Genomic DNA, 13,432 nt, shown 5'->3' with positions numbered 1-13,432 from the left:
CACAGAGTGGTGGCGGTGGTTCCAATACTAGGAACTATCACAACGCTCAGCGCAACAAGCCCAACCAGTATGATTAGCCATCTCAGAGTGTTCAGTCTTATCCTAGTGGGGGTAGTTTCCAGCAGTCTAGTGCACCTAGAGTTCAGAGGAGCTTCAATGGAGAGTGTTTCTCATGTGGACAACGCAGACACAAGTCGTCTCGTTGCCCTCAAGGGAAACCACAGTTCTCAGGCTAGAGACCCGCAGCTTCAGAACCCACAGTTGGTGACATGGGTAGAGCTCAGAGAGTGTACTCAGTGGAGTCTTATCCTCCTATAGGGGGAAAGGGTCCAATGGGACCCGCACAGTGTGTTCTTAGCTTTTCTATTCTTGTAGGCTTCCAGGAGTAAGCCTAAGTCTAGGGGGGGTGGATGTAGTGCCTGCCCCTAAGTCGTATTTTCAGTTATCTTGCCAAACTCTTTTAGGCCAGTTTTATGTTTGATAATTAGTAGCATTGTCTTGAGATTATCAGATATTGTTTTACATTCAGTTTATTATATGATGAGATTACTTGGTACTCTATATTTCATGCATGTATGATGATTATTTAGTGTTTTCAGTTATCAATGATGATTAGTTAGATGGTTTATTATCACATGTGCTTTCTTATGGATACTTACCCCATACTGCATGTGTATGGTGTGCGTGGTTGTTTTCTTTATGTATGATGTTTCTGATGTGGTTAAGGAAGGGAGTCGTAGTCACCTGCTAGTCGAGATCTACACGATGCACCACTTCCTGCCATTGTTTGTTTAGCTTAGAATATTGTGTCTATACATGCGTGGATTTTATGCAGGTTGTAGGTACCGGGTATCGACTTCCCTGAATTGCCAGGATGAGCGTACCCTATCGCATTATCTCAATGTTAAGAGAGGGGAGATAAACTCTTAAGTCCAAATCCTAAACCCTTTAGCCAATTGTCCTAATTGATAATTAGGACAAGTATCTGAGTTAAGTACCCTCCAAATGCATCAACTGATGTTATTTCGTGATTATAACCCTTTTGTTTGATTTAGTATGTGTTTTTCTATGATGGGTTTTCGTATGTTACCTTATGAGTCCTTGATGTGTTTTCTATTAATTAATTTCAATTAAAAATATTAATTAATGATTTAATTTAATAGAAAAATTATTATGATATTTTAATATTTAATTAATTAAGAAAAAAATTAAATTAAAAAAAAAAAAAGAATTGAATTAGGAGATAAAAGTTTTAAGTATAATTTTAGAATGTGATAATATTTATTTAGTTTAATAATAATATATTTAGAATTCATTTTTAAATAAATGCTAAATATTATTATTAATTGAATTAATAATATTTTATCAATTAAAGTTTCTTAAATAAATTAAAAGTGGAAAAGATATTAAATTATTAAAGGTTTTTAGATCGCATGATCTAAGCATGAGTTTAAATATGAGAAATTAATTAAAAGATAAAATAATAGAAAATTATAATGTTGTTTTAATTTCATAAAGTGCGCATGGGTTTAAAAGTAATAAAGATTAAAAATAGAAGTCAAGTGGAAAAATTAAATAAAGTTATTTAATGATTCATTTAATATGCATTAAAAAGATAAAGCAAAGATTAATAAGAGTTAATTTTGAGTTAACTCAGTTGAGCAAAGAGTCATCTCGAGTGAACGCACAATTAGTGCCCCGATTTGAGGAGAGAACTCCTTATCACAACTTGGGGGTTCATATTTTTTGGAGGGACCGTGAATTTTGGAGACAGAGAATTTTTGGGGAGACAACTTTTGGAAGCGAATTTCAGAAGAAGAATTCTAGGAAAGATTTTCAGAGGAAAGTAATTGAAGAGGAGCAAATTCTCTCACAGTTTTTCGGGGATTTCATATTAGCATTAGGACCAAGTAGGGTCTTGTGCTTTGATTGTTGATTAAATACGCAATTACTCTTTCCTGTCTTCTTCGTGTTTGTGGATTGTAAATCCAAATTCTCTATGATGAAAGTTTAAACTTTTCAATATAGTGAATTATTAATTGCTTGTCGATAATTTTTGTATACGTGAAGAATAGTAGAGTTATCAGAAACCCTCATTTTCTAGAATAAAGAAAATTAGAATTTAACTTGGGAAGGGTTTGGAATTAAGATTGAAAACTCGGGTGATAAAAAAATACTTTCTCCTTCAGAGTAAAGATAAAAACAATATTTTAAAAAAATAAAATAAAAATAAAAATAATATATATAATAATAATAATAATAATATTAATATTAAAATTTTATTGTGGAGAGGTAATTATATTAAAAAAAGAAGTATTTAATAAAATTTTTAAATGAAGAACATTTATAAAAAATGGATATAAATAAATTTAATTTATTTTTTAAAAAAATTGATTTGGGAGGGGGTTTTACCCCACCCCGTCCCCACCTACCGGCGGCTCAACTGTCGCTGTCCGCAGAGTACTGTGGCAGCCGCAGACCTACGACCTGCCTGCTGCGATTTTAAATCGCAGGCAGCAGGCAATGTAATATTAAATGTTTTTTTTTTTTTTTTTTTAAATTATGTATTTTAAATTATTAGATATTTTAATATATTTTTAATTAAAATTATTAAATGTTTTTAAAATAATAAACATATTAAATTATTAAATGTTTTAAATTTATTGTTATATTAAAATTAAAATTATTAATATATTTAAGTTATTAAATTTTATTAAGTGTTAATTATCAAATGTTTGTTAATAGTAATAACGTCATAATTTATAATGATTGTCGATAGAGTAAGATTAATTTATTAATTAGTTTAATTAAATGAAATTTAATTAAGTCTAATTAATATACGAGAATATATAGTGGAAATTAGACATATAAATGTGACTTTAATAAAATCAAAATTATTTATAGGGAAAGAATAATCATCATTATTTTAATAACTATCTATCCTTTGATTACACCTGGGAAATGTTTTAATGGGGTAATTTTATATTTAAATTTGAAAAGACGAATGGGCTTAACTATAAGGATTAAGATGTAATCTTTTAAACTTGAAAAATTTACACTGGGAATGGAAACTAGAAACCTTACTATAAATTAAAATATACATGTTTTCAAGACTTGGCCAAACTGAAGGATTATCTTGTTTTTTCGTGGGTTGTCTATGTTTGGGGTTTGGGTGGTCCTAGAGTATTGACCAGCTTAGGTTGTTACCAGAGGCTCAGGGTTGGGAATATGATGTTATGATGATTTGGTCTCGATCTTTCTTAACCCGACCATGGTAATGTGATGGAGTGCTCTATGATATGGATGTTTTTACTGGTTGTTATTGCTTTTCAATTTCCTTGTGTGAGATTGAGGTGTATGTATTTGAGTTACCTGACTTAACCATTTTGGAGTCTTCGATCAGTATTGTGATTTACTATTGGGATACTTTCTGGTTGCTCGTTGGAGAACCATTGGATATTGTGATTTATCATTAATGCCTTCAGTTGCTGATAGAGAACTGTTGTGATCAAATATTATTATTTGATGCTTATCATTTTCTCATGAAGAACTGATGTAATTATTGTGGCTTATCTTTTATGATGTTTTTTCAGTCGCTTGTATAGGACTGAGGTGATTTTATTATGATTCTTTGATTGAGATTTCATGAGCCTAGCGTAGGTTATCTATGTGTAGTGTCGGGAAGTGGCTTGCAATGGGGATCGGGGCCCTAAGAGGCTGCCTGGAGTAACCCATTGTAAGTTGTTTTAATAAGTGAAAACATCTCACCTAAATACTAACTTAAATGAACCTAATAAGATAATTGTATGTTCTCTCCCATGCCTTGAGTGCTAGTACAGGCTAGGATGGGGTAGAGAGAACGCTTGGTTACGACCTTGCATTCCGTAGTATGCCTCGTCAATATGAGAGGATACTAGTGGCCGCAGGGATCACTAGGGACCCTAGATTCCTAAGGGATTGCTCGGGTAACTTCTACGTGACTTTTGCGATGACACTTTCCTGCTTGCATAGCAGGTTTCCTACATGTCTTTGTGGTGCCTCTAGGTCTAGATGTCTATCTATGTTGAAACCTTTGAGTTAGTGTACTTTTAGGATTTCCTAGACTTAGAGAGTACTTGTGTTTTGTATTTTGATACCTTGTTTGGGACTTGAGACTATCTCCTTAGCACGGTGGGAGTGGACCATTTAGGTTCCACGTGGTTGGGTGGTAGTGCTTTTTACTCTTACCATTGAGATCCATCCGAGACACCGTGGCTGGAGTATTACTATTGGCTTATACCTTCATTCTGTTCATGGATTATTATGATGAATGGTTAGATTTTATGGTGGATGTTTTATCTTTTTACGATGGATGGATGTATCATGTATGGTATATGATTTCATTTATTTTACTGTACTTTGTATCATGGAATTGAGGATGATGTATCTTTATCTTTATATATGTATATTCTTTTAAGCCTTTCATACCCTGTGACATGTACAGTGGATGATTGAGCATTCCGAATTAATTTGCCAAGAGGCATTCAGAACAAATGTATATTAGGGACATTGGGCTTTCTGATTATTCTTTCATATGTATGTGGTAGTTTTTAGACTTAGAATTAATTAAATTTAAAAGTGACTCAACGTCTTGGGATCCTTAAGGAATGTAACCTGTTATGTATGATTGTTGATGATTACATGTTATTGCTTCCGCTACTATGTGTTTGATGTGTATGTTATACATTCTTACTTAAAAAAAAAAAATGTTTAGCAAACTTAGTAAAACTTTAGGTTAATTCTTTTGGATCTCTTGGTGGGGCGTTACACTAACTCTAACCATAAATCTAACTCTACCATAATTAGAATCTAACCCTAACCCTAACCTTAACCCTAGCTCAAACCCTTACCCTAACTTTGTCCCTAACCATATATCTACGTATGACTATAACATTTTACATTACAATATCCCAAAAATAAAATATATATTTTTATCTAAATTAAACTCCTTATATTAAATTTAAAATAATATTTGACTCAAACCTTAACCGTAACCCTAACCTTAACCATGAGCATTACTCTAACCGTAACCTTAACCATAAACATAACTCTACGCCTAACTCTAACCCTAATTCTAACTCTACCATAATTGGACTCTAATCCTATCTCTAACCCTAACTATAAGCATAACTCTAACCTTAGCCTTAACCATGAGCATAACTCTAACTCTAGATCCTACTCTACCATAATTGGACAATTACCCTAACCCTAACCTTAATTTTGATCCTAACTCAAACCCTAACCCTAACTCTAACCTTAACTTTGATTCAAACCTTAACCCTAACCCTAACCCTAGCCTTACTATAACCCTAACCCTAATCATAACCATAACCATAACTCTAACCCTAACCTTAACCATGACCATAACTCTAACCCTAACCTTAACCATAAACATAACTCTAATCTGAACCTTAACCATAATTCTAACGATAGCCATAACCATAATTCTATCCTTGACCTTAACCATAGCTCAAACCCTAACCTTAACTCCAACCCTAACCCTAATGCTAACCCTAACCCTAATTCTATCCCTAAGGTTAACATTAACTATAATGTTAACTTTGTCCCTAACCATATATCTACGTATGACTATAACATTTTATATTACAATATCCCAATTTATTTATTTTTTAATCTAAATTAAATTCTTTATATTAAATTAAAATATATATTTGACTCAAACCCTAACCCTAACCCTATCCCCACTATAACACTAACCATAACCATAATGATGACTCTAACCCTAACCTTAACCATGAGCATTACTCTAAACTTAACATTAACCATAAGCATAACTCTACCCCTAACTCTAACCCTAATTCTAACTCTACCATAATTGGATTCTAACCCTATCCCTAACCCTAACTATAAGCATAAGTCTAACCCTAGCCTTAACCATGAGCATAACTCTAACTTTGGATTTGACTCTACCATAATTGGACTCTAACCTTAACCCTAACCTTAATTTTGATCCTAACTCAAACCCTAACCCTTTAAACTCTAACTTTAACCTTGATTCAAACCTTAACCCTAACCCTAACGTTAGCCTTACTATAACCCTAACCATAACTCTAACCCTAACCTTAACCATAAACATAACTCTAATCTGAACCTTAACCATAATTCTAACGATAGCCATAACCATAATTCTATCCTTGACCTTAACCATAGCTCAAACCCTAACCCTAACTCCAACTCTAACTCTAATGCTAACCCTAACCCTAATTCTATCCCTAAGGTTAACATTAACTATAATGGTAACTTTGTCCCTAACCATATATCTATGTATGACTATAACATTTTACATTACAATATCCCAAAAATAAAAAATATTTTTTTAATCTATATTAAACTCCTTATATTAAATTTTAAAAAATATTTTGAAGTATAATTTTATAGTAACTTCATACAACTCTAATTAAAAATTAATTAACAATTTTATAGTAACTTTATCAAAATAAAAAATAAAAAGTAAATATTTTTCCTATTGCGCCGCGACTGCCACTAGCTTATATATACCTTTATATATATTACGCCGAGAGTAATCGTTCTCGAGGCGCCTATTTTTATTTTCATAAATCTCAACTTTGATTAAAATAACTTTGGGATTAAATAAAAATAGGTGCCTCGAGAACGATTACTCCCGGCGTAATATATATAAAGGTATATATAAGCTAGTCATAGTTTAAACAAAGCTTTCTTTGATCAATACGATTTTTAGAATAGCATCCACTCGGATCTGCCATTCGGCAGGAACTAATAAGACATCTTAAACCTAAATTTTACTCTTTTACCAAACTGACTTAATGAATCAGTCGGCAACCAGGGTTTTGGGCAAAAACAGGCACGTTGGGGATTTCAATTCAAGTCTCCGTGGTGGATTATTTTTCATTCAGTGGAAGATATCTCCGTGGCGTGTTATTCTATTGAGATCTTCACGACATATTGGTGGCCGCCGGCTTCATTGTGCTCTTTTTGCTGACCGCAACTGTCGTACTGTTCTGGTTTTGCTTTTAAACTCTTGAAGTCGAGCTTTGATCATTGAGGGTTTTTCTCGATTCTGGCAGTCGATTTCCAAATTTGCTATGCATCCATGGGTTCTTGAATCTGAGTTCACTATTTTGAAGATTCTGTAAAGGCCCCTTTATCCTTGTAAACTGGACATTGGATTAAAAAAATTCTTTGAAGGTTTTCACATTTCTCTTATGCTTCGACTTCGAGACTATCGGTATATAATGAAGACACATGACGCTTTCTTAATATCTTCCAGTTCTGTTGGCCACTTGACCTATTCCGGCATTAAACACCGCGTTTCTCTTTGAATACTCACAATGACATTTGTAGTAATTACTTGAATGCAGAAATGGGTTTTGACATATGAGTAGTTACTCTTTTCTGAACAAATTCTTACACCTTGACCGCCAAGTTCTTTCTCTTGAACGCTATGCATGTCTCCTACTGATGGTCCTGAAAACCCCCACTGAAACTCACAAATTGTAAAAATACTTTGTTGGCAATTGTCTTCATTTGATTCACTGTCATGCTGAAGGCTTTTCATTGATATGCCTGTTCTTTGTGTTTCCATTACTAAGCATATGGCTGCATCTCTGTAGCACAACTATTGATCCCGATCATAATCTTGTTACTGAAACTGTATACACCCTTATGATGTTTTGCTCCATTTCTTCAATATAACTGTCTTCATTATGTTTATATTACATGTTTATGGTTGTTGTCCTATCTATTTTGGTGCTACTGATCTCAATACGTCTTTTCATTAATGCATAACTATCAACAGACCGGCATTTGATTGTTGTCTTTCTAGAACCATTCTATGGTCATGACTGTTATACTTGTCTTTACTATCCTGCACTGGAGCTTGAAGTCTCTGTCCTTGAATTGATGAATGCTCACTGTTTTCTATATGGTAGAACACAACATTGTTTGCTTTCTATAAGGGGTTACAGGGAGTGTTGCAAGAAAGAAACTGTAGTGCATTATCGTGAAGATAAGATCACTTTGGACTTTAATGGACTTCGCTTTTTTGAAAGTCTTGTAATTGCTGATAGATGGGGTTTATAATGAAATCTTCATGTTTTTGTGGTTTTTGGGCACTGTTCATGTGGGTTTTGGATTCAATTGTGATCATGGTTAGTAAGTACATTTGTAGGTATATCTGTTATCCCCAATTAAAAGAATGCTTTTTTGTAACCTTTACTATCATTTCATACATAGACATATCATTCACCGTTTTGTCAAACACTTCATATGCATCTATATGACACTTTTACAATTGCCATAACAATGCGTATAGCAGTATTACAAAAGTTAACTTTGTTGCAAACTTAAATTCCATATCATTGTTGTAAGTGTAGATTTTATAAACCTTGAACAAAGATATCTTGGAAATTGAACTCTTTAGTGTTGCAGATATGCATTCCACTGAATTACATCATCCCACTTTGATGGAATAGGTGACCCCTCCATTGTCATTTATTTGCCAGCTTTTTGATTGTTGACATCTTGATCACCATTTCCACTAGTTCAATTCATTACTTCTGATGTTCTGCACATTTTTATCTAATCAGTACCATATTTGTTTCTGTCTATAATGCTGTGATGGATGCCCATAGGGAACACATTTCTTTTAGCCATGGTGACAAATGATTCCCATCGTGTTAGTGCTTCATATCTTTAACATCTGTCACATGGAAATAAAGCGTCTGATAAAACTCCTCTATCCTCTATGCCCCTGTTTAAAAGCTCCCATTGTGGCATAGACAATGAGGATGTTGGCAAAGGTTGCCTCAATTCATTTTTTTGGATATGTGTCTTCTGTCTGATGAATTGCATTCACAATTCACTTGAGAATTCAAATGAAAACATCTCATATTGTATTCAAGTACAGACAAACGGTTCTCAGAAATTTGCAGTGAATCCTCCCAAAAGTTAAGCTGAATATGAATGGATGTAAGGCAGTTTGGTCTACGGTTGCTGCAAGGCTCTCAAAGGTGCTGTATGTACATCTGTATGCCTCCTTGAAATTTGGTACAATTCTCAATTTCATTAAACCCAGCTAGAAATATGTTATAAGAGATCATGTATGGCATATTTTAATATGCAAAATTCATTTACATATATAATTTACTTCAATCATCTCGTTCTTGATTTTAGCTTAAGCAATTAAAAACTTTAAAGTTTTAAGATGATAGCTGCAGAAAATAAAGGAAAGAAACAGTTAAAGGGAGTGGAGTCATAAAGAAGAGCTATAGTAGTAACCGACTGTCTATTCTCTTGGGGGGTTAGAAGATTTTATTCAATTCTTGCTTTGAATTTCCTATCTCCATTAAGCTATGACATTTAAAGTTTACAATAGACTAGTTAGATTGCTTCATGGCTGGAAAGTAATGTCACAAAATTGTTTCGATTCTTGATTTCATCATGATCGTTATACAAATGGCCCAAGATTTGATAAAACTGCCATAAGTAAATTGATTTGGTCTGCAACTGGTATAGCTTGACTGCCTGTGTATCCAAATTAGAGTTTGTTTTGATCTGCATTAATTATTCACAGATTCCCTCATCAGCTTAGAATTTGTTTTGCTAATAGCCTAATACCTGTACAGGAGAGTTTCGTGCTATTAATACCATCATGATGCTATCATCAATAATTTTAGTTTACTTCAGCTATTGTATGCAAAGTATTATATTGTTTTCTAAAGGACACCCATATTGTATATTATACAGTAATGGACAGATTTCTCATGTTGTGATGTTTTTCACTGCAGATTGTGATAAGGACTCAAATGGACATGCTAAAAGGGATCAACTCATTATAGGTGTATGGAGTATTCGATGACACATTATTGAATTTAGCTTGCACATGAATACCCAATTCTTTTGAATTTCAAGTACAAACTACCCTTTTTCAAAATGTCAAAAAATATCATACAGCATATGCTACTATCAGCATAAACATTGCATCTCACTGTTGGAAGTGCTAGTGTATGAAATTTTATTACTATCGATCTTAGTAAACTTGGTTTTGATGGGTGAAGGTAGATCAGTGTGGGAATTAGGCTTAGACCCTATGTGTCTCTCACATTTGAAGCTTTTGGCATTTGATCTCCTTTCCCTGCAAAACCCTACTTCATTGGGAGGCCCAGACACCTTCTGGAGAAAGGGCCGGCCCGTTAAGAATGTGGAGATGGTGGGTGTGGTTGTCAGCAGGGAAAGAAAAGATAAGTTTCTTAAATTTCTGGTAGATGATGGCACCGCTTGTGTCCCATGCATTCTCTGGCTCAATCATCTTACTTCCAGATATTATTCAAGGGTTCAGAAGCCTCAGTTAGAATGTTTTGCTGCATTGGCTCTTGAACAATCTGAACATGTACAGTTGGGTCGATTGGTGAGGTTGCAGGGTAGGGTTGCTGTTTACAACAAGCAATTGCAGGTATGGTACTTTTATGGGGTTTTAAAGCTCAATTGGCTATTATGCCTTGTTTTTAACATTAGATATGTTGATTAAGAACACTGTCAACTTTTAATGATACCTAAAATAAACTTGCTTGCAAGATCTACTCAAGTTCGTTGACAAAATATTTCTTGTTTAGCCTCACTGAAAAATGATTAGCAGTAAAAAAAAATCTGTGTGAAATTGTATCCCACCCTTTCAGTTGGAGGTACAATGAGTAATGTGTTGGAGGTCAATTTTGAGAAAAACACAATGTCAGTAACTTAAACTGTATAAATCATTATATGACATTACCTACACTTTGTAGGAACTGCCAGAGAATAGCTTTTCAAGAATCTGTTGACTGGCAAACCTAACTTTTCAAAGTTTTGTTCAAAACCTAGCCAGTTGAGGATAATTATTCCCATAAAAAATACAAATCTTCCCTTTCTTGTCATCAAAATCTTCAATCTTAAATAATCTCTGGCTTCGATACAATGTTATAGGAAGTAACAACTCATTAACATATTAATGACGTAGTACATAATCAGAAACGAAGTAGAATTGAAAGAGAGAAATTTTAAGCTCTTTGTTGGTATGTCTGAAGGAATTCTCAAAAGGAGATGTCTGATTGTCTTAGATGGAAGCGTTTAAAACTAAAATGAACACACCCATTTTTTATTTAGTTTAGGATTTCATGAAGCAGGCTGTAATAGTAATTTTTTTCCCCATGCTCACCAAATATCATTATACAGTGGGTTTTCACATAACAATATATATATGCTAAAACAGATATGTATTAGAAGTAAATACTATATATTCCCTTAAAAAAAATCCCGATGCACGTTTTTTTTAATGCAAAATATGCCAACTGTTTAATTGCTAGGAATGAAAATTTCCATCACTTACGATTTTTTTCTGATTGCAGATAACAGTGAAATCTGTTCTGGTTGAGAGAGACCCCAATGCTGAGATTTATCACTGGATGGATTGCATTCGGCTTGCAGTGCAGTGCTACGACTTACCTGCTTCTTTTCCTCGAAAGCACAATGCTTTATGACCCAAATGGAATGAAGTTGATGTTTGGCTATCTGTCTTTGGTTGACTGGTAAATGTTGCATTAGAATGTTTTATGGGCTTTTTCTATCCATTAGCAACTATTTTGATATATTTTTTGACAAAAAATCTATGTTTAAGTCGCGAGGGGAATCTAAAGGTGATTTCTATTTTGGCAATTGGTAACTTGTGTTCACTGTATTTTCAAAAGTTAGGCTTGCTCATATATCATAATATTTTTACAGAGTATTTCAAAAGTCATCCTTATGATAAACATCCTTAAATACATGAAATTCAAATTTTGGTGCCTACTCACAATTAGATCATAAGTTTATTGACCTTATGTTGAAGAATTTGAAAATCTGTTGTTAGGGGACAAAATCATCTATATTGACCTTATAATGTAGAATTTGAAAATCTTATGTTAGGGGACCAAATCATCTATCATGTGATGGTTATATGTCTAAGATATCATCTTAGATGAATATACTGTTGGAAATTGAATCAAATAAGGATTTGGAAAGGACAATAGGGTGTTTCTGTGATGGATCTTGGATATGATTACATGCCTGCTATTTTATAAATAAATAAAGTCAATATACTATTATAAATAAAGTCAATTCAGATTGAAAACGGAAGAACAAAAAGTTGAGTGATGGATCATGTCTTGGGATCAATTGGGATGCCCAAATAATTTAATCACGTGCTACAATTGCGTATCTAAAGCACCAATTCAAAGCGAGATAAAACTCGAATTACAATAAAAGGAAAAAAACAAAAACAACAATAAAATTTCTAAGTCCTCCAGCTAATAATTCAGGTAATACTTTAAAATTTAGCCTAGTTTCAAAATTTGTTGCCTACTCTTGGTGTATCTTTTGCTGAAGCCCTTACCTCCATGCCCATATAGACCACGGCTTAAAGTTTTGTACAAAATCATATGAGTATACATTTTGATTTTAGTGAATTGTATTTTGATGGGCAAAGGCAGATGGATGTGGGAATTGGGCTTAGACCCTATGTGCCTTTCCCATGTGCAGCTTTTAGCCTTTTGGCATTTGCTCTCCTTTCCCTGCAAAATCTGACTTCGTGGTGAGGCCCAGATGCCTACAGAAAGGGCAGGGCTTTTACAAAGGTGGAGATGACGGATGTGGTTGTTAGTAGGAAAAGAAAAAATAGGTTTCATAAATTTCTGGAAGATGATGCAACTGCTTGTTTTCCATGCACTCTGTGGCTCAACCATCTTGCGGCCAGATATTATTGAAGGTTGCAGACACCTCAGTTGGATTGCATTGCCACAATGGCATTTGAACAAGTCAAGGAGGTGCAGTTGGGTATATTGGCAATGTTGCAGTGTAGGGTTACTGTCTACAATAGGCAATTGCATTGTTTTTGATTAACCCATCTAATTTGAAAAACAGGGAAAAATAGCCAATTGAGCTTGAAAAACCTATAAACTTTTGATGTCACCTATGAATGAAATTGGTCGCAAGATCTTTTCAAGCTCATAGACAAAATATTTCTTGTGTAGTCTTGCCTTAAAATAGTTAGCAATAGAAATTTCTTACTAGTATGAAATTATTGCCCATGATTTCTGTTGGAGGAGCAATGAAGATATATTTTGGGGGCCAATTGTGAGAAAAGCATATCGATATATAAGAACATATGCATGGGATTACCTACTATAGGAACTGTTTGATTAGAGTAAAACAGGAAACGGTCCAAATGCATTACAGCAAAAACAGCCTTTCAAGGCAAGCAGAGTGAGTCCCAGCAGTAAGATTAAGTGAACCACACAATGACAGAAAATCTTTAGACTAGAACAAGGGTACTGACCTTAAACTTACATCTTCTCTTTCTCAATACAGGAAAGAGTATGAGAAA

General features: G+C 33.9%; 1 protein-coding gene across 4 annotated transcripts; it reads left to right on the top strand.

Annotated features, from left to right (window-relative positions):
* Positions 1-6,831: 6,831 nt before the first annotated feature.
* LOC149529642 (CST complex subunit STN1-like) lies at positions 6,832-11,727 on the top strand. 4 transcript variants are annotated; one of them, XM_089810094.1, is made up of 3 exons: positions 6,832-7,267; positions 9,828-10,492; positions 11,421-11,727. In XM_089810094.1, exons 2-3 carry the CDS (start codon positions 10,088-10,090, stop codon positions 11,550-11,552), a joined length of 537 nt encoding a protein of 178 aa, XP_089666220.1. In that variant the 5' UTR covers positions 6,832-7,267; positions 9,828-10,087; the 3' UTR covers positions 11,553-11,727. The 4 variants fall into 4 exon arrangements, with proteins under 4 accessions (XP_089666220.1, XP_089666221.1, XP_089666223.1 ...); XM_089810095.1 differs by having other exon boundaries at positions 6,858-7,227; XM_089810097.1 differs by having other exon boundaries at positions 6,977-7,171.
* The last annotated feature ends 1,705 nt before the right edge of the window (positions 11,728-13,432 follow it).

This window comes from Cupressus sempervirens, chromosome 11 (assembly GCF_028749045.1).
Source record: "Cupressus sempervirens isolate cs-2001-9-10 chromosome 11, ASM2874904v1, whole genome shotgun sequence".
Classification (NCBI taxonomy): Eukaryota; Viridiplantae; Streptophyta; class Pinopsida; order Cupressales; family Cupressaceae; genus Cupressus; species Cupressus sempervirens.
This window is presented reverse-complemented; position numbering and strand designations above follow the sequence as displayed.

Coding starts and splice junctions, on each gene's coding strand:
- LOC149529642 (XM_089810094.1), top strand. CDS start 10,088: ATGGGTGAAGGTAGATCAGTGTGGGAATTAGGCTTAGACCCTATGTGT. Junction 10,493..11,420: donor TTTACAACAAGCAATTGCAG/GTATGGTACTTT, acceptor TTCTGATTGCAG/ATAACAGTGAAATCTGTTCT.